General features: G+C 45.5%; 9 protein-coding genes across 9 annotated transcripts; 6 read left to right on the top strand and 3 right to left on the bottom strand.

The window, feature by feature from the left end:
• Positions 1-141: 141 nt before the first annotated feature.
• VTP01DRAFT_8286 (uncharacterized protein) lies at positions 142-2,700 on the top strand (the record flags this gene model as incomplete). Its single annotated transcript, XM_069387390.1, has 8 exons — positions 142-289; positions 348-512; positions 567-693; positions 755-1,068; positions 1,131-1,324; positions 1,394-1,938; positions 2,006-2,357; positions 2,425-2,700. 8 exons carry the CDS (start codon positions 142-144, stop codon positions 2,698-2,700), a joined length of 2,121 nt encoding a protein of 706 aa, XP_069241164.1.
• Positions 2,701-3,004: 304 nt separating this feature from the next.
• On the top strand, positions 3,005-3,737 carry VTP01DRAFT_8285 (uncharacterized protein; the record flags this gene model as incomplete). Its single annotated transcript, XM_069387389.1, has 5 exons — positions 3,005-3,156; positions 3,231-3,247; positions 3,310-3,433; positions 3,491-3,596; positions 3,669-3,737. 5 exons carry the CDS (start codon positions 3,005-3,007, stop codon positions 3,735-3,737), a joined length of 468 nt encoding a protein of 155 aa, XP_069241163.1.
• Positions 3,738-3,877: 140 nt separating this feature from the next.
• Positions 3,878-4,362, bottom strand: VTP01DRAFT_8284 (uncharacterized protein; the record flags this gene model as incomplete). Its single annotated transcript, XM_069387388.1, has 3 exons — positions 3,878-4,088; positions 4,153-4,242; positions 4,310-4,362. 3 exons carry the CDS (start codon positions 4,360-4,362, stop codon positions 3,878-3,880), a joined length of 354 nt encoding a protein of 117 aa, XP_069241162.1.
• Positions 4,363-4,597: 235 nt separating this feature from the next.
• VTP01DRAFT_8283 (uncharacterized protein) lies at positions 4,598-5,292 on the top strand (the record flags this gene model as incomplete). Its single annotated transcript, XM_069387387.1, has 3 exons — positions 4,598-4,859; positions 4,915-5,089; positions 5,199-5,292. 3 exons carry the CDS (start codon positions 4,598-4,600, stop codon positions 5,290-5,292), a joined length of 531 nt encoding a protein of 176 aa, XP_069241161.1.
• Positions 5,293-5,345: 53 nt separating this feature from the next.
• Positions 5,346-7,596, bottom strand: VTP01DRAFT_8282 (uncharacterized protein; the record flags this gene model as incomplete). The annotated part of the gene is made up of 3 exons (XM_069387386.1): positions 5,346-6,736; positions 6,820-7,335; positions 7,395-7,596. The coding sequence occupies 3 exons, from the start codon at positions 7,594-7,596 to the stop codon at positions 5,346-5,348; spliced, it is 2,109 nt and encodes a 702-aa protein (XP_069241160.1).
• A 4,402-nt stretch (positions 7,597-11,998) lies between these two features.
• VTP01DRAFT_8281 (uncharacterized protein) lies at positions 11,999-14,151 on the top strand (the record flags this gene model as incomplete). The annotated part of the gene is made up of 6 exons (XM_069387385.1): positions 11,999-12,085; positions 12,173-12,376; positions 12,441-12,603; positions 12,673-13,272; positions 13,331-13,860; positions 13,930-14,151. 6 exons carry the CDS (start codon positions 11,999-12,001, stop codon positions 14,149-14,151), a joined length of 1,806 nt encoding a protein of 601 aa, XP_069241159.1.
• Positions 14,152-14,504: 353 nt separating this feature from the next.
• Positions 14,505-15,857, bottom strand: VTP01DRAFT_8280 (uncharacterized protein; the record flags this gene model as incomplete). Its single annotated transcript, XM_069387384.1, has 9 exons — positions 14,505-14,701; positions 14,770-14,826; positions 14,888-15,043; positions 15,105-15,280; positions 15,338-15,365; positions 15,421-15,448; positions 15,525-15,589; positions 15,650-15,736; positions 15,809-15,857. The coding sequence occupies 9 exons, from the start codon at positions 15,855-15,857 to the stop codon at positions 14,505-14,507; spliced, it is 843 nt and encodes a 280-aa protein (XP_069241158.1).
• A 1,385-nt stretch (positions 15,858-17,242) lies between these two features.
• VTP01DRAFT_8279 (uncharacterized protein) lies at positions 17,243-18,272 on the top strand (the record flags this gene model as incomplete). The annotated part of the gene is made up of 3 exons (XM_069387382.1): positions 17,243-17,575; positions 17,643-17,923; positions 17,990-18,272. The coding sequence occupies 3 exons, from the start codon at positions 17,243-17,245 to the stop codon at positions 18,270-18,272; spliced, it is 897 nt and encodes a 298-aa protein (XP_069241157.1).
• Positions 18,273-18,956: 684 nt separating this feature from the next.
• Positions 18,957-20,293, top strand: VTP01DRAFT_8278 (uncharacterized protein; the record flags this gene model as incomplete). Its single annotated transcript, XM_069387381.1, has 4 exons — positions 18,957-19,211; positions 19,270-19,441; positions 19,507-19,804; positions 19,882-20,293. 4 exons carry the CDS (start codon positions 18,957-18,959, stop codon positions 20,291-20,293), a joined length of 1,137 nt encoding a protein of 378 aa, XP_069241156.1.
• Between the last annotated feature and the right edge of the window lie 247 nt (positions 20,294-20,540).

The following is a 20,540-nucleotide window of genomic DNA, read 5'->3' as shown; positions in this document are numbered from 1 at the left end:
ATACTGTTATATTCAACTAAATCATGAACGTTATTGGATAATTGGAGAATCGAAGCCAGGTGAAAGACTTCGGAGTATCAAGAATCGACTGAGGTTTCAATTTCGATCACACACGTTTTCTTTCGTTGTGAGCTATCTACAATGGCAGCAACGTTGGCGAATCAGCCTCAATTGATGCAAAATGGTATAGCTGACACAACCGCAACACCTTCCAGCCGCGGATCAACGCCTACGGCCGATGGTAACAACAAGATCGTCGGTATTATTTACCCTCCACCCAACATTCGAGGTACGTTGTAATTTGAAGCATGGAAACGTTGAAGCAAGTCGTCTTACATTTCAAACAGAAACCGTCGACAAGGCTGCCGAGTTTCTTGCGAATAAACCACAACAGCTTGAAGATCGTATTCGTGAAAAAGAAAAACATAATCCAAAGTTCTGTTTTCTTAATCCCACCGATCCATACCATGCATACTACCAATTCAAACTTAATGAAGCCCGCGAAGGCAAAGGTAAATCGCTATTCCGAGGTATCCATTATGACTGCTATTAATGGCTCTTTCCAGCTCCAAAGAAAGCCGCTCCAAAAGAGGACAAGCCAGTCGAACAGAAAGACAAGACACCTGCTGCGCCCAAAGAACCAGAGTCCTTTGAGTTCTCAGCACCTATGCCTGCCATGTCTGCACAGGATTTGTAAGCTGAATCATTTATCGTAGTCGGGCGATATATATGAGAGGCTAACGATGCATTGTAGGGACATTATGAAGCTTACGGCACAGTTCGCCGCACGTAACGGTCGTCAATTCATTAACCAGCTGGCACAACGTGAATCCCGAAACTATCAATTCGATTTTCTTCGTCCATCGCACAGTCTATTTCCGTACTTTACAGAACTCGTTAAACAGTACACCAAAGTCCTAGCTCCTCCGCGAGATGTCAAGGAGAAATTGATGAAAAATACTACTGACAAATATCACATTTTGGATCGAGTCAAGGAGCGTGTGGAATGGGTTGCTTGGCAGGAAGCGGAAAAGAAGAAGAAGGAAGATGAAGATGAAAAGGAACGACGTAAGTCTGCAGATAAGAGTGAGAAAATAACGAACATAGGAGACTGATTGGGAATCATACAGAGGCCTATGCAAGCATTGATTGGCATGACTTCGTTGTTGTGGAAACTATCGAATTTACAGAAGCAGATGAGCAGATGGAGTTGCCACCTCCAATGAGTTTGTCTGAACTCGAGAATATGTCTCTTGCACAAAAGAGAATGAATTCTATGGTTGAGCCAGAACAGGAAGAAAAACCCGGCGACGCAGAAATGGAGGTAAGATTCGATGTAACATGGAGTATATCGTGGCATGATTATCCTAAGCATTTTTTATCTACGTTTTAGATTGAAGATGTAGATATGGAAGAGGAAAGCGACAAAGAAGAAGTACCCCCAGCACAGCCAGCACCGCAGGTCAAGGTGCCAGATACGAACATCCCCATCAAAGTTCGCACAGATTACAAACCCAAAGTTCTCGGCGCAGTGCCACAAAAGGTCAATGAACCGACGCAGATCTGTCCTCGGTGCGGTGAAGCGATTCCTGTATCTGAGATGGATGAGCATATGCGTATCGAATTGCTGGATCCAAAGTGGAAAGAGCAAAAGCTGGCTGCCGAAGCAAAGAAAAAAGACAGCAATTTGCTTCAGGAAGGCACCGATGTTGCAAAGATCCTAAAGAATTTCTCTGGTTATCGATCGGATATCTTTGGTACAGAGGAAACAGAAATTGGCAAAAAGATCAAGGAAGCAGAGGAAGAAGCGAAGAAGAAAGAACGTGTCATTTGGGATGGCCACACAGCGACAGCCAGTCTTGCTACGCAGCGTGCGGCACAAAATACAACCATCGAAGAACAAATCGCAGCTATACACAGAAGCAAGGGATTCACAGAGTAAGTGTATAGAGCTGCATGTAATTTAGACAAGTTGCTAATCTATTGTCTTTTTTTTTATTTTCAGCGAATCCTACGGACCGCAGATGCCATCCTCGGCTCCACCAGAGCAACAGCAACAACCGCCGCAGCCCGCCTATCATTCTCCCTCCATGCCTCCTGGACCTCCCCAAGCATATTACGGCTCACCTGTGCCACCTGGACAACCACCGATGCCGGTGCCACCACCACCGCACGGTGCATTCAGCAACCAGTTGCCATACATGCAACCTCCGTCTCATATGCCCGCTCCTCCTATGGGAATGCCACCTATGCATGGTACCGTCCGCAAAGCTGAGGAGAATGTGGAAAGCCCTGATCAAAAGCGTGCACGTGTCGAAGATGGCACTCCAGCTGAAGGAGAAGCTGAAGGACCAGCAGTAAGTTGGCTCTGTTTTAGTCCTTTAATCAATGTATCATGTCATCTAACCATTTTACTTCTTTTAGCCTACTATTTCCATCAATATTGTAACGCCCACCTTACCAGAAAAGCCCGAATGGAATCTCAATGGCCAGACATTATCTCTCACTGGCTTACCACCTAACACGCTCATTTCCACTGTCAAGGACCGTATTTATTCAATGACTGGCATGCCTGCTGGCAAGCAAAAGTTGACAGGAGGTGCCAACACGGTCCTCAACAACAGCAAGTCTCTTGAATTTTACAGTTTAGTAGATGGAAGTACTATTACTTTGGGTTTGAAGGATAGGGGCAAGAAATAAAAGTCGTTATTTTCTTTTTTTCATTGGAAAGGTTGACAGGTATCTAATGAAAGGCATCCAGTACTAATAACTACATGATACTCTTCTTGATGACCACGATACCGTAAGTTACAATCAGCGTGATGAGCATATATCATGTTGGTTGTAACATCCCCATTCAGCGCAGCGCGTTCTCACGAAAATTCACATGTCGCTGAACTTTACGTGTTGGCACTGCCAATCCCCACACACATTTTCCCATTTGTCAATGCGCGTATAAAAATGCCGCGCTCGCCCATCATTCGTCGGACACATCTTTCATACCATGACCGCCGACGAGAAAAACTACAAGCTTGCTGCTGAACTGCTTCTTCCGGAACTTGAGCGCCAGATCCGCGCTGAGAAGGATCTCTGGCCTAATTTCAAAGGTCTCTTCATTCTCAACATTACAAAGAAGCGCAAAGTCGTTGCTACCTGGTACACTGAACAGAAAAGAAGAAAGGGGCAAGCAGGCAGCACATAACTAACAAACACATTGTCTGTTGGTTTAGGTATCTTCTCTTGCAAGGTACATGCAGATTGCTCGGCCTGTTTCGAGTAACAGTGATCTAATGATTTGTGGGTTCTCAGGAAAGGATGTTATGCCGCTGATCACAGACGACGAAGAGAAGGCACGTAACTCGGCAAAAGGCAAGGTTCGAACCGTCAAGATTCAAGTGGACGACAGCGATTTGATCAACCTTGTCACCGGAGGGTAAGTAAATAACGACAAAAACTCGCTGCAATCCCCTTTTGACATTGCACCATGTAGCATGACCGGTATCAAGGCCTACATGAGTGGCAAAATTAAAGTTCGCGGCGACTTGATGCTGGCCCAGCGTTTAGAAGAAGTGTTTGACAAGGCTAACGGTCGTGAGGTGAGGAAAACTTTACACAGACTGGAGGAGATTCGAGAGCCTCTATTAATCCTAATTGTTCCTTTTCCACAGCGTGCCATGGAATTCATCAGAAATAACGAGCAGGCACTCTCCAATGCAGGTTTCAAGGCCAAGTTGTAATAGCTGCAAGTCATTGTTGCCGTATAAACGTGTGGTTTATTCCCCATCCAACGTATATATTTACGTATACATATCTGTTGTATTGATCGAGTACTTTTGGTCCTTTTTTTCTTTTGTTTTATCCTCTCTCTCTTTGCTAGTTACTGATTCATGGTGCGGAAACGTACGACCTCTGTTTCGAACTTTGAGCGCATCGATCGCAGTTCTCCTAGCAGCTGAGTCATTGCATCGTTTAAGCAATCTTCAGGCCGAACACCTGGTTGTGCTTGAATCTTGATGATGAAATTGTGCTCTAGAGGATGGGGCACCTTGTAACCAGCAAACATGACGCGGGTATCTAACATCAATTGTCTTCCAGCAAACCACGTTAACATTGTCTCGCTGGATATTATGTTTCATAAAAGGGCGTGCTTACTGTCGTAACATGTTGCCGAGGGTGTGATCTTCTCGTTCGATCTTGAATGTGGCAGCGTTTGGAATCTTTTCGTCGAGTGTCATTTCGACCCTTTATTCATTTGAACTTCGAATTTAGAAATCAATGGAGACATGTTGTTTCCTTTTTTCTTTTTTACTTTTTGCTGCCCTCAGGGAGGACAAACAACTCGAAACGATCGGGTGCGTTCATGACATTAAGGGAAAGGAAAAGAAGAACAGTGTCGTGTGCGAGTTGGCCGACAAAGACTATACATATTTGATTTCCCGCGTTAAACCATCACCACCGCCTGCACCAGCACACCTTTTCTTGCAGACTTTTCGTCCCTCCACGCACGCACAAGGTAAAATATAGATCGCTGCTGGTAATCCAAAGAAAACACAAGTCTTTTCTTGCTCACGCGTTGGTAACAAAGGCTAGGCCCTCAATGCTCCCACTTTCATTATTACACACAGCCGCCGGACATCCTTTACTGGTCGAACTAAAGAATGGCGAGACATTCAACGGACATCTCGTCAGCTGCGACAATTTCATGAATCTGACGTTGCGTGAAGTGATCCAGACCTCACCGGACGGCGACCGATTCTGGCGGCTGCCTGAATGCTATATTCGCGGCAACACGATCAAATATCTCAACGTACCGGAAGAAATCGTGGATATGGTCAAGGAGGAAGAAGGACGGCAACGAAGTATGCGCGGCGGCCGGGGACGCGGTGGCCGAGAGAATGGATACAACAATCGCAGCGGCGGTGGCGGCCGTGGAGGACGAGGTGGACAGAATCGAGGACGCGGCAGCGGTATGGGTGGCAATCGAGCATGATCACAGTAGCAGCGCTGTTATTTCTTCTCTATTTTCAAAACAAGCTTATTCAAGTTATCACCAGTATTTACAATTGAGCACATCAGCACCGTTGAAATGGTAATAAAGACCCAAAACTCATATTTCATCTTTTCGAATATATATATATATACATATATCAAAGAATAGATTAAGCCTGTTTAATTGGAAAGCAAGATATAGCATAAAGGAAAAAGAAAAGAGAAAGAAAAAAGACAAAATTATTATGTAAGGACGATAGGAGATGGATGTGGAGGAGTAGGGAAAAAATATATATACAATAGTACACAAAAACGTGTGTGTGATATGGATATATCGCTTTTTCTCTCTTTTTTGTTTAACAAGAGCGTTCGCCATCGACGATCGGGCAAGATCCAGTAAAGACGTTTCCTTCGACGCCACAAATGTGGAAAACGGCCTGCAGGATAGCTGAGATACCTTGACCAGCAATCATACCACCAGCTACGCTGTACATAAAATCTTCATGGTGCTTTGGAGCGAATCTCTTCCAGATCTTGCCAACAGACCAACCAATGAACATGGAAAGAGGAACTTCGGGCTGAGGGTTGATCATGGCGATACCAATAGCAGACATGGATGGGAACCAGCTCTGATACTTTTGGGGGATCAAGAGAGTGCGAAGAACAGGCAAAACAACGCCGAGAACAGCGCAGATGGCTGTAACGATGATACAGGCCTTGCTCAAGGGATCTGCTGCACCAGTCAGCAATTGAGCCACACGCAACCAGGCAGTGACAGCGACGAGGCCAAATTCACATTCGTTGGTATTCAAGTTGGTATCGGTAATGCAAGGATAGGCATCAGCGAAGAGGATAAAGAGACCTACACCGATACCGACAGCGGGAAGGGAAGCAACGACTTGAGCCCAGAACTGGGAGCGAGGCGAAGCGCCAACAATTTGACCGGTCTTGAGATCGCCTACCATGTCGACAGCTTGGCCGGCAGCAGAACCAGCAATGTTACCAGCCAAAAGGTTGTTCTTTTGCATTTGTTGGAGTGTATCAGCGGGCATGCGAGCGAAAACAAGCTGTGTCATCTTGCCAATACTGCCAATGGGGTTGATATCAGTCTCACCAGCCGCTTGGATACCGACAAATGAGAGGAGGAAGGCGCAAATAATGGCGACAATGCTCTGGTAAACAGGCATGCCAAAGTATTCACCCATGATGGCGCAAGTGTACACAATGCAGACAACGAGGCCGCCAGCCCACCACCAAGTAGGTACTAGCTCGTTCTGTGAGTATTGATCGTCGGGGACTTCTCCGGCATGCGGATCATAGTCGGCAGGCTTGGGAACACGGAATACGTTGAACTTGACCCAGTAGTAACCTCTTCTGATAGCTCGGGCGGATTCAAGAACACCACCCTTGGCTGCGCGCCAGAGAGTTTCGTAGCGGATCAAGAGTTCGGTGATGGAAGACAAGACCATGAGAGCAATGCCAGGCCACAAGAAGAACGACTGGGTTGTCTCGCCCTTGTCGCTGAAGCCAAGAGGTGCAACAAAGTTGCCGTTGCCAACAGACACGGGACCAATGATACCGTAGATGAAGATGGACGCAATGAAGAAAGACAAGACGGTGTTGGTAGGAGTCATCAAGCCGGCGCCGAAGAAAGGCCAGTCAAAGCTGAAGTACCATCCCCAGTCCAAATCGGCGCTGACCATGTTGTAATAGTTGGCGCGGTAGCCGATCCAGAACAGAATGTGAACTATAGTAAATAAATTACGAAAGATAAGATTCATCTGCATCCAGAAACCCTAATCCACGGGTACAACTCCGCGGCCGACTTACTAGTTGCGAAGAAGGGCACAAAGTAGCCAATGAGCGACCAGATAAAAGTAAGCGCGAACATGGCACCCATCCACTTTGCTTTTTTCATCGCTTCCTTTTCGCCATTGACAGTATCGTGCAAAGCAAGGATAGTCACTGCAGTGGCGCGAGGAGTTGGGAAGGGCAAATCTTGATTGACGACAAAGTGGCGACGAAGAGGGACGGCAAACAAGAGACCGTAGAAAGCAGCAGAGATGGTGAAGAGGACCAGAGCAGCTGCGTCATTTCTAGGGGTAGTCATGAGGCCCAACTTATACATGGCTGGAATAGCGGAAACGAAGCCGGTGGACAAACCGCCTGCAGTGGTGGCTGCAGATTGCGCGGTGACGTTTTCTTTAGGACCAAAATAGCCACCTCCAAGCGCAGGAGGCAAAATACGGGATAAAGGTTTGATAATGGCGAAGGAAAAGATGGCGCCGAACAAGGAGGCACCGAAAGTCCAACCGATCTTGAGACCGAGGTATGTGTTCGAAGCAGCTATTGATTCAAATGGTGAGAAGCGGAGAGCATTGTGGCTACGTCCTTGGTCAACCTACAGACTAGACATCCGAGCAAAGAACCAACAATCGTCGCTCTCCAAGTGAATTGGTATTCTTCGACGAGCATTTCTGGTATAGAACGTTCGTCGACCTTGACATTTTCATCCTTGTAAGTCTCCTGCTCATGCTTCTCTGAGCCGATCTTTTCGTCGATTGTGTACTCGATTCTTTCTTCCGGGGATGAGTTTGGATCCCTCATGGTAGTGTGGACGACGATGTAGGGAAGAAAGAAGTGTAAATAAACAAAAGGGCGTTGACAGCAAAGGTTTAAATATGTTTGTGTCCTAGCGGCTTTGATTTGACGGGAATCATCACGAGCGCAAAGTTTTGTGAAACAAGCTTTTTGGGCAATTTCTGCTAGGAAAGGAAGTTTGTACCTCGGTAACACAGACCTGCACGGTTCAGCAAAGAAGAAAAAACTCTCCTCCCAAATCACAAGGCAAAAACTATTCTGGATTCTGACACACACACACACAAAAAATTGCCCGCGGCTTTACCTTGCAACAAGGAAAAAACGTCAAACCATGCAATATTGCGGAATAAAAATATATACCTTCGAACGAGAAAAAAAGAACTCAAGGTTCTTAGGGATGAATTATTGTCTTTTGACGTTCATGCAGAAACAGGAAACTATTCCCAAATACGAATTTCAACAGAAACTCCTTAGTTTCTTTGGTGCGCTTTTTCTCAATGGTCGACGGTTCATCCATCAGGCAGGTTTTACCAAATATGTTAATCCAGCGTATCTCGTGGGGGGCTGTAGTGGTAAAGCTATATTTCTATATACTTCAATTCGTCAATTGAGCCTCAGCGCGGATGTAGATATACACTGCGTATGCCAAGACACCTCACTCTGACTTCCTCTCGACAGAAATACTAAATATTTTGAAGGCATCCCACAGAGCTCTGCTTTTCAAATATCTGTCGAGAAAAGGAGAAGCAGTAATAATAATCGGGGGATACACCAGATCACCTATTTTGTGTTCGTATTCCTTCTTGTCATCCCTATCGCACGCAATACGTTCCTGTTGTTACAAAAGATAAAACATTGGTCGTTTCCTGGGCATCTATCCTCCTTCGGCGCTTGCAATGCATGTTGCACATTCGTAAACGGTTTAGCCAATGAGCTACATGAGCCGTCTCCCACGATTATAGTCTCGATGGCTGTACGTTTCGCAACAGAATAGTTCGACTCTAGCTGACCATATCATTCCATTCTCTTTTTCTTTTTCTGCTACATTTTTACACCATTCGACTCTGGCTTTTGATAGGAGCAAATCGGGATTGCGGACTCGATAACTGGGCCAAATTGGGCCGCACTCTGGATTGTGATCCTATTTACCGCGTTAGGGAAACTAGGTATGACAAAGGTCAGAAGATTCCAAAAGTCTCACGCCTCTCAAATGTTCCTCCCTCTCTCCCCCCCAAAAATCCTCTTCAATGTTCCGCAGTGGTGGGTCGGTGGACCCTTCCCCTTGGCACGCGTCAAAAAGTCCAGTATCCAGGAATATGTTTGATAAGAATTATCAAGTGACCCCCTCTGCTTTCAGCGATCTGGGTTGGCTGCGAGACTGACGGAGGGGGAAAAACAGAATGGTTTCCATGGAAGCAACGGAAATCGTTCCGCCTGCCTTTCCATGTTTCCTAGCACTAGCAGCAGCAGCGTAGCCACCAGCAGCAGCAGCAGCACTCTCCGATATGACGGAATACCAATCAGCACTCGTCAATGGGTCGCTGATTGATTTGCCTTCTCTCTCGGTATTTACCCCGCAACCTCAGTTGACTCATTTTGTAGTAACCTCTCATCATCATCCCATCGTGGACCTCCTTCTAAATATACAACAATGTACCTTTTTCGGTGTTTTCGAGCACGGACTTGAATCTGTGGAATTTTGCTTATACAGTTAAAACTGATGTGCAGTAGCAGTAAGAGATCATCTTCTAGTGGCAACCCGCGGATTATCTCGTCTGTTTATATCCACAAACGACCATGGGGATTTATTATTTTCAAGGTCTGCTAGTCATACGTTCCACCATCACAAGGAATCTGCAGCACCACCACTATACTTTCTTTGCGATAATATCAGGATACATTACATTCGTCCCTATCACTGGAGAATTTCTTCAAAGCGTACTCTACAGGAGCGATAATGTCGCCAATGAAACATCCGCGTTGTAAGAATTGTAACAGGCAATGTAGATGCAGGTACAAAGGTATTCGCAATTTTTCCATCATGTGACGCACAGTGCCGCAGTCAACTTATTAGGTCAGCATATTCATAAACAGTATAGTCGATTCGCTTCTTTAGCATTCGCTTACGCAAGTACAGTGCTGGAAGTTGAATTTGATCAACCACCTCACCCAAATTGAGCCAGCCAAGCCCTAAAGATGGATCTTGCCGTTCAAATTCAACTTCCAGCACTGTAATCATGTACAGCTTGAGCAATTTCTGTCAGTCTCTCCTATTACGTATCTTGAAACTCTCCACGCCAATTGCTGCCCTTCCCCCCACCACACTCTGTATAAATATCTCACTGTCATTACCATTATTCTACATCTTGCGCAATAAAGTCCACACTAATAGAAAAAAAAAGTTCGCCACAACCGATGAAGACCAGCAGCGCCAGGATATTGCTTCGATGTGGACAGACAGCTTGCTTCTGGATGATGCGCCTTCGGGCAACAAGCCAGTCACTGCCTATGAGTGTTCCGCTCACGTACTTCGCCGGTATTGGGCCTGCTTTTTATACACGGTTCGTGCGTTTGGAGATTTACATGGAAAACAAGACAGATGACATGAAAACGTTCAAAGAAGAAAAGTAAAAAGTGCACGTATCTGATGGTCGCCTGGACGCGAAAAAAAAGAAGCAATACAGGAATAGTAACCAATTGAATGAAATTGGGATAGATATACTCGTCGTATGAGCTGCTGTCACTGTATATATCGCTGAGCCTGTTATACCATTTTCCAATCTCCAACTCAAGCCAGCCATACTTATTCCCAGCGTTAGGACGACATCCTTGTGGGAGGCCCAACCTGGTCATGCTGATGATCAACATCACTGTCATTGGGAGCCTTGTCAAATAAATTTTCCGGCAAGTCTTGCAGGAAGCTATCGCGTGGTGGGTTGAACCAGTTTGGTCGGATCCATGGTGCGTAGCGGTTGTAGTCGACCGTATCTGCTGGGCGTCCCAGCGGCAAGCCAAATGATATTTGTCAATCCTCCAGTTTCTGAATGGTCGCTTGGATGTTTCGGGCAGATGTCTCCACGGTCGTCTAAACCATTTTCATTTAGCGGAAAAGATGTGGGTGTCGTGTCCAGTTCTAGCGACCAATATGGAAGAAGTAGAAATGAGTATGAAACTGATAACTGCTAAATGACGGTACCACTTTCTTCAAACTTCATCCCAAATCATATAGACCAGGGTCGTGTAGATGTTTATTTTCTTCGTCTTCGTTCTCAGTAAAGATTCCTCAGTGACGCTCAGTCTCAACGTACTTACTTTTGTCCCCGTCGCTATCTCTACGCGGCCCAAAACATTACATGGTGTCCGTCGAAAAAATGCTTTTCCCACTTGCTTCAATCGGCCGGATTGAACAACGAACGTTGACCAGAGGGCGATGCGTCGATCAAGTCAAATATCGACAACAGGCCAGTACTGATGGTTCATGCGTGATTGTCTCTTATCGGTTCAATGCATTATCAGGCATACCTCATCAACTTATATGCATAATGGGTGGGCACAGTTAGAGCAAGCGTTTTGAAAGTCAGCTGCTGTCTCGCATTGATTGGCCTTAGTAGCCCCCCCCCCCAAGCGTCATCCGTGGGGGGATTTCCCAGTTACAGTGCTGTAACCCTGGCTGGTGGGAGATTTCGGTTCACTTTCCCACAAACCGGCACCTCCTCCGCCCTCTTTCTTTTTCCTTTGGCATTGTTCAGTCCTATGCTTGTGCAAACTTGTTATTAATATATGCGAATACTGGTACAGATTCTAAGCTGTAGACTAGCGTATGTCGTGACAATATATATCAGGATACGATCTAGGGTCCAATTGAGCCATTTGATCAGTTTCTCAGGTTTATAGCAAGATCAATCAGCTGAATGCATAAAATGATTTGTTTTGCCATTATCGACTTGACTTGCCGCCCACTGAAGCCGGCTTGTTTGCATACATTAAAGCGTTCGTGGCAGTACCACCGTGCCTGTTACAACCCGAGCATCTCCATCACTTCCATCACGCAAGAGCTGCTTGGAAATGATTGGATGAGGAACGAGCTGAGAATTGATGTTGGCAAGAAGATCATCTAACAAAGAATCGTGTGTTAGAATCTTCGTTTTGACAGCATGCAAAAAAATCTTTATTTACACGTGGATACCTCCATTCTAACTGAAAGATTTCTTTAATTGCCGTTGCTGAATTCCCTTCTTTATGCCAGAAGTAATGTTCCTGGAAGCCAAACTTGGCAAATGTAAAGTTTCGCAGTCACACGTCGGCATCAAGCTGATCTCCAAGAGAGATTATCCATCCAGCAATGTGGATGGTCCGCACTGAGTCCGCTCGCCCAGCCGACACCTCTTTTCGTTTTCCATAATATTCAATGAAAGTCATTGACAAGATCGCAAAGGCCGAGAAGGAAGGCCGCTACTTTTATTCCTTTGAGTACTTTCCTCCAAAGACTCCTCAGGTAAAACCCGGCAGGCCACCAGGCTCATCCGATGACAGCCTGTGGAAAAAACGGCTCTTGTGCCTTACCCCATTCATCTTTTGTTAGGGCGTACAAAACCTCTATGACCGTATGGAGAGAATGCAGCGTTACGGCCCCGAGTTCATTGACGTTACTTGGGGTGCTGGCGGTACCTCGGCTGATTTGACTACTGAACTTGTCGCTACTGCCCAGTCCGTCTATGGTTTGGAAACTATGATGCACTTGACTTGTACTAACATGCCCGTCGAAAAGATCGATGCTGCTCTCAAAGTAAGTAGCAATGTCCAAAACTAACGTTGAAAACAGCAAGCGGATTGACTGATGACTCCGTTAGGCTGCCAAAGAATGCGGCTGTCAAAACATCCTTGCCCTCCGCGGCGACCCTCCCAAGGGCCAATTGAACTGGGAATCCTGCGAAAACGGTTTCGAGCACGCTGTGGATCTTGTCAAGTATATCCGAGAAAAGTATGGCGACTATTTCTGCATTGGTGTTGCTGGTAAGACTTTTTTCTTGAATCTTGATGCGTTGTAGGGATGATATTCATTGTGCTACCACCTATGTACAGGTTACCCCGAGGGTCACGTCGACAACCCTGACAAGGAAGACGATTTGCGACGTCTCAAGGAAAAGATCGACGCTGGCGCTGATCTTGTAGTTACCCAACTCTTCTTTGACGCCGACATTTTCATCAAGTTCGTCGAACGATGCCGTGCTATTGGCATCAAATGCCCTATCCTCCCCGGTGTTTTCCCCATCCAAAACTACAATGGTTTGAAGCGTGTCATCTCTTTCAGCAACAACCACGTTCCTCAAAAGATCTGGGATGATCTCGAACCCATCAAGGACGACGACGCTGCGGTCAAGGAATACGGTATCAACTTGACTATCGAATTTATCCGCAAGTTCAGAGAAGCAGGCATCAATGGTTTCCATATTTATACCTTCAACCTTGAGCGAAGCTCTCGCATCATTCTTGAACGCCTCAAGCTTGTTCCTGAATTGGAGAACATCAAGCCTCTCCCATGGAATCCTGCCTTGACCAGCAAGCGTGCCAAGGAGAACGTTCGCCCGATCTTTTGGAAGAACCGTACCAAGAGCTATATCCAGCGCACTGAATCTTGGGATGAATTTCCCAACGGTCGATGGGGTGACTCTCGCTCTCCAGGTAAGAAAATTGTCCACCGAAAATCTTTGCAGTATTGTTGAACGCAGAATCTGAATAGCCTTTGGTGAACTTGATGGTTACGGTGTCTCCTTGAAATACTCGCCTCAGGAAGGTGTTGAAATGTGGGGCAATCCCAAGACCGTCGACGATATTGCCATGGTCTTTGCCAAATACTGTAAGGGCTCCATTGCTGGTATTCCATGGAGTGCCCAGCAGCTTGAACCTGAAACTGAGATCATCCGTCAACGCTTGGCTGCTATTAACTTGCTCGGCTATCTAACCATCAACTCTCAGCCTGCTGTCAACGGTGCCAAGAGCTCCCACAAGATCTATGGTTGGGGTCCCAAGAACGGATACGTCTATCAAAAGGCCTATCTCGAGTTCTTTGTCTCCCCCGAGAAACTAGAGGAGCTTACCGCCAAGATCAGCCAGGATCCTCAAGTAACTTACCATGCTGTCAACAAGCAGGGCGACTTTAAGACCAACACCCAGAATGACCAGCCAACTGCTGTCACTTGGGGTGTCTTCCCTGGAAAGGAGATTATCCAGCCCACCATTGTGGAATCGATGGCTTTCATGGCTTGGAAGGTATGCAAAAAGAACTCTTTATACAAATCTGTTTTGGACAGGTTACCAATTATGTTGCGTTCACAATAGGACGAAGCCTTTGAATTGTGGGGCGAATGGGCTCGCATTTACGACCGTGACTCTGAGTCAGCCAACTTGATTCTGGATATCATGAACAACTGGTACCTGATCAACATTGTTCACAATGATTTCCAGGATGAAAGCGGTATCTGGAAGCTCTTTGACTTGGAGATCGATGGCGCCATTGCACGCAAGCTCAGAACATATGGCGACTTGAACAACCACGTCTAAACCAATTCCTTTTTTTTTCATCCATGCAATGTAACCTTTATATCTCTTGTCATCCTCCCGTTCTTTCTTTCTTTCTTTTTCTTGCCCGTTTGTATTCAACATGCTTGCTATATCACTTTCCTTGTTGCTTTCTCCTTCTACTTATTTCCCTCTATACATACTTAGTATTCAACTACCACCCCGGGGATGATGATGATGCAATTTCTTCTTCAACCCACATTAATTGTAAATGATAGATTGGACATGTCGTTTCAACAGACAGATTTTTGTAAAAAAGAATTAAAAAAAATAAACTTCAACAGAAACCCAAAAAGTATCAATGTCTTCCTTTAATGTTCATTGTTGCTCGGTTCCTAGTTTGCTATCCGTTTGACGTAAATCGTACCCATTCTTCTGGAGAAGAAGTAATCCTTGACAAAGAATGGAAGGTAGTAAAACATCAAGAAAAAGAACGAGTTGCTTCCAAATGTCACGTAGCTAGGCGGGCTGCGACGCAGTAACCGTTTTGTGACATGCGCGGTGAAAACATCTGTCGGTGTCGAGCCGGGTCCTGTTCAAATGTGTTAGCGTTTTAGCTAAACCATACATCATATGTAGTCGACAATCTTATATATATACCTTGCGACATGTTTGCACGTGCAAGAATGTAGTTTGCTACAGACTGATAAAAGGAGCCTACAAACAAACCGATTATCAGTGTTAGATGCTTAATGAGGAGTAGATAAATATTATTCACCTTCAGGTATATCAATTGTTGTCACTGCATTGTTGCCAAAGTTCGAAGTTACTCCTCCAGGAGCGACGAGAATCACTTGGATGCCAAGCGGTGCAAGCTCGAGGCGAAGGGCATCCGTCATGGAGTGCACTGCAGCCTTGGAGAAGGCATAGACACCTAATAGTAGTTGGATGGTCGTGACAAGTCCGACAAGACTTTTTTGACTCTTTTTGCTTACCTGCCCAGGGAGTAGATGCGTATCCAACGACCGAGCCAATGTTGGCGATCTTGCCTGATCCACGCTTAGCCATATGCGTTGCGACAGCCCGGGTCACAGCCAAAACGCCGAAAACGTTGGTTTCAACGCATTTGCGTGCGTCGTCGAGATCAATGTCCATCAATGCACCGTTTCCTCTGCAAACGAGTATGGTTATTTTCTTCCCCTCCATGATCCGACTTTAGAAGCCTTACGGTCGTCCAGCATTGTTGATAAGGATATCTGAGACAAATTCGTCAGTCAGTATTCATGAGTTCGCCTTATAGTTTTCAACTACCTATCTGGCCAGCTTCGGTAATCACTTGCTGAAAACAGGATTTACCAAGAGATTTAGAACGGATTGGGTATATCACATGAGAGAAAATAAAAAAGAAATCATACATCAACAACGGATTTGATAGAAGCATTGTCAGTTACATCCAATCGCAAAAGCTTGCATCCGAGCTCTGTGAATTTTGCATTTAATACGTTGTGGTTACTTTTGAAAATGCCAGATGAATTTTCACCTTCAAGTCCCTCCATGCTTTCTACACGGCGAGCTGTGGCGTACACTTGGTAGCCGTTCTTGGCGAATTGCTCGCAGAATGAGTAGCCTGAGAGGTGGTGAGGAGAGACAACGACAACTGTGAGCACCAGAAACTTGAATAGCAGGGCATAGCACTAACCAATGCCGCCCTTGGTGCAGCCGGTGATCAGTGCCACAGGTTTAGTCATGTCGAGAAGTGAAAGAGAGCTGCAAGCTGATCGGGTACATACGCGACTTAAAAAACGCAGCGGGTTATGCAGCTGTGTAACGCAAGAGGCGTTGGAAGCTCAACAAATACCCGTTACGGTAGAATCATTTTTCAGAGACTTGGGTCAATTATCCTTGAAAAAAAAAAGTTGCAGCAATTAATAAGCATAAGAATGCATACAATGGATCTAAAGGTAACTCAATCAAATATTATTACTTGAGGCATGGCCTACGGACGGTCGTTTTGGTGTATAGACACGTTTGAATTTACACATGATCCGCTGATCTTTGCGCAGCTTTTTGCTTAAGCGTTGCATGCTCGATGCAAAGCAAAAAGGATACGCTTACTAATGCATTGAACAAAAAAGCACGGTTCTTGCAGTGCCCGACAATATGGTGAAATACACTTATTTCATTAACGTCAGGACTGTAGAAGAACAAGAGTCTGATACCCTTGACCCACTTCTTGGAAATAGACAACGAATGAATTCAATCATATGTACAACAGATCAGCAACTATAATTTATTGCTAAAAGCATCCGTTCCATACTCTCGGATTTCTTCTATACTTCTGTAAATGCTTCGGTAATATCGACTGTCTCTCTTTTTCTATCCTCTGAACTGTGTACAAAATCAATGGCATCGGTAGCCGCTGCTTCTTTGAGGACGCGAAATGCTTCCGCCTTATTTACTTTTGTCTTGTTTCATATCTTCCTGAATTAAACACATCCGGTTGCCGACACAACAATCTGCACAAAAGGAGATAGTGTAGGCGGATTACTGGCAGCGTCCGTGAGCATTGCCATGTCATTCCAACCACAACAACCATTGCGCCAGATTGCGTTTGGAGATGGCCACACGAGACTCAGAGAAGAATTCCCACTACACTTCCCTGAATTAAGCAGAAATGCACAACACTAAATTATATAAATGTCCTTGAGGATGATTTTTGATTATTTTTTGCGAAGAAACGCGTGTTGTAAGCTCTTACAAGTAATAACTGAATGCACAGACGTATGCCCGTCAGCGGCATAACCGCGTTGGCCTCCTCCGACGTTCTTCTTCCGCCCCAATCTACAGTGACAAACAAGTTGCCAGCGCACAGTAGCATTGCAGTTTCGCTGAACTATCTATTTGCAGATCTCATTCTAGATGGATGGTGCAAAATACGTTGATAAAACCGATCTTGTGCAAAGTAAAAGTAATATCCATAATCCAGAATGCAAAAAGTATTGAACTCAAAAGATCATACGAGTTTACAAAAGCGGCAAAATGTACCGAGTCCTTTTTTTGGAACGGGGGTGGTGCATATGTATTTACACACCTTCTTTCGCTTTCTCTTTCACCGCTTCCTTAGACCTACAAAATGTATATCACGCAAATGAAACCGGATGATCTCCATCTCGCTAAAAACAAGCGAGCGTTAATTGCCGTCAGTCCTACCGTGTCCATCCAAACAGCTCTCAACTTGATGCACACAAACAAGATCACTTCACTGCCAATCTTTTCTCACGATAGCACCCAGGTTGTCAGCATTATCAATCTATTTGATATCCTGCTGTATCTTGTCGGCAGCGCGGATGTGATCAACAAGGAGAAGTTTACGCTCTCGGATCCGGTTGAGAACGTGCTCGGCTTGGAAAGTGACCGTGAGAGTTACTGGCTACACAAGACGGACAGTCAAGACACGTTGCTCGCTGCAAGTATATGAAAGTAAAAAGAGAAGGAGGATTGTCTAACACTAAAGCTCGTCGTCATCTCACTAGACCCTAAGTGCATTTGCCACTGGCGTGCATCGGTCACTTGTAGTGGACTACGAACATCCTAAAGAGAAAAACTTGTGGCTGCTGTCCCAGACGGATATAATTCGGCACATTCGGTCCCATCCCGATTGTCTCCAAGGTCACGTTGACATTCGTGCGTCCATTGCAGACCTGGGGCTCGGCAAGGCACGACCCCTCGCAACCGTTTCGGCAACCCAGTCTGCACTCAGTGGATACAAACTTTTGGCCGAGAAAAATCTCAGTGGAGTGCCGATCGTTGACAGGTTAGATAGACGAGAAGGAGGCCTGAAAATAATACAAAATCGATACTGATGATCACCGTATAAAAGCGACGGGAACTTGGTAGGCGACCTGTCTCTGGAAGATCTTCCAAACGCGAATTTGAACAATGCAGAGGAATTGGGTTTGCTGTGCTTGGAATACGTCCGAAAGCGTGGTGCATCCAACACTTTGCCTGTTGCAACCCCGGAAACGTCGTTGGAGCAGATTATTGATGCCTTAATTTCTCAAGATACCCACCGCGTCTGGATCAAGCAAGACAAGGATTCACACAAGGTCATCGGCGTTGTTACAATGTCTGACATTATCGGCTTGATTTGTCAAAAGTCCTAGTTAAGAATAGAACGACGCGGTGTAGCCACCGGTGCCTGGGACTTCTAGCATATCTCGTTCTTGTTCGCTCAGCAGCAGTCTGCAATGCTTATCTGCTTTTTTGTAAATATAAATTGTTCTCGATCAGCCAAATAAGAAAGACAGAACATCAATCGACGCATACCTTCAATTTTATATGCCAAGTTTGCTCCGCAAAGCTTTTGCAACTATGAAGCATCTGTATGTGCTTTGGCGCTGAACATACATGGCGCGCGCTTTATTGTTGCTAAGATTCCGGAGGTCGCACCAGTTATCGTGATCAGTTGTCATCCTTGACGTGAGATAAATCCGCATGGTCGGATCTGCAGCGCTAGAGGGAGAGAGAGAGAGATAAGAGACAAAATGACGCGATATCTTTGCGTCGTCTTGCAATGAACGATCGAATGGGAGTGCTCCAATTCGAAATTAATGATGAGAGTTGAGTGTGGAGGAGCAGAAAATTGCGCCATTTCGGGGCGGGTAATACAATCACGCAATCCCCGTACCGGACTCGTCATGAGGCATCGTCTAAGACGCATGAATGCATAATTTGCATATACACATACACTTGCGCGACCAAAGTTTAGCGTATATAAAACCATCAACAGATGGGAATACGAGTAACGACCATCTCATTCTCATTAATTTCTTCTTCTCCTACCGATAATGTCCTCTGCCGCCGTAATTGATGACAACACCAACAACAATGCACCAGGTCCTGCCAAATCCTGGCGAGGCTTCTCTACCACTGGCACCAACTACATCAAAGCCGATTTCCCGGACAAGATCACTGGACCGTCTGTGTGGGATGGCAAGGAGCTCGAAAAGCAACCCCAGAAATGGATCTACTATGTTACCGAGGAGGATATTGCCGACATTGACCGTGCACTCCAGCATTTCAAGAGCCTCAACTTGGAATTGGTACTTTCTATATGCATATTTTATTGAAATCAATCACACTGATCCTTTCTGATGTTAGACTGAAATCAAACCGGAGAACTTTCCCTTGACAACGTTCAAAAAGGTCATTGATGACCAAAAGCGCAACTTGTTCGACGGTCTCGGGTTTGGCCTTGTTCGTGGTTTCCCTATCCAAAAGTATGAACGCAAAGATCAGGCGGCCATCTTTATGGGCATTGGATCGTATATCGGTATGTTGTACTGATGCTTATATGTAAACGAAAATGCATTGGTAATTGACATTAATTATATATAGGACATCGCAAAGCACAAAACGCAAAGGGACATGTATTGGGTCATGTCAAGGACTTAACCTTTGGTTCGACCACCAAGAGTCTGTACAATGCCGAAGAACCCACAACGCGCATTTACGCAACACGTAAGGCGCAGCCTTTCCACGTCGATGGCACCGATGTAGTTGCGCTTCTCTGCCTTCAAGAAGGATACGAAGGCGGTCTATCCTCTGTTATTTCATCGCACACAGTCTACAACCGACTTCGAGAAGAACGCCCGGACATTGTCGAGCTCATGAAACAGCCTTGGCTTTGGGACAAGTAAGTTTTTCATATATGCTGTTGCTGCTGCTACTGCAGGTCGGTGCATCTTTGTGCTGACAAGATCTATCTTTTAGGAAAAACGAACATGGTCCGGATGAAAAGCCATACTTGGAAGCCTCGCCGCTGCTTTACTACAAGGATCGCTTGTTTACATTCTGGGGCCCACACTTTTTCGAAACAATTACACGGTTCCCAGGCCTGACACTCGAGCCTGAGAAAGCTGAGGCTATGAAGTACATTCAAGAACTGTGTGAACGCGAAGCACTCAACATGAACCTCCAAGTCGGTGATATCCAATTTGTTCAGAATTACCAGATTTTGCATGCTCGCACTGCTTACACGGATAAACCGGAAAAGACCCGTCATCTGCTTCGCTTGTGGTTGCTGGTCAACGCCAAAGAAGTAGGATGGGAGATCCCATTCACAAAAGGCGATTTCAACTATGAATTCGCTGCGCACACTACTGTACCTTTGGAAGCTGAATAAACATTGTACCATATTTACACTTAAAATACAGTATATGCTAGTCCTTTATTTTGCGTGCGTAGCACTTTGTAGATGTGAAAATACATTGCTTTTCATGGACCGTGCCCCAAAGGATCTTGTACTCGAGAAATCTGACGGTCTATTTACATCCTCACTTGCAAGCGCATAGCAATCATCTTCCATGAAAGCCATGTATCCAGCTAGAGCAACGTTGATGCTTTGAAATCTTGCTCATACACGGTGTTTA

This window comes from Rhizomucor pusillus, assembly GCF_041956525.1.
Source record: "Rhizomucor pusillus strain CBS 183.67 unplaced genomic scaffold VTP01scaffold_5, whole genome shotgun sequence".
Taxonomy (NCBI): Eukaryota; Fungi; Mucoromycota; class Mucoromycetes; order Mucorales; family Lichtheimiaceae; genus Rhizomucor; species Rhizomucor pusillus.
This window is presented reverse-complemented; position numbering and strand designations above follow the sequence as displayed.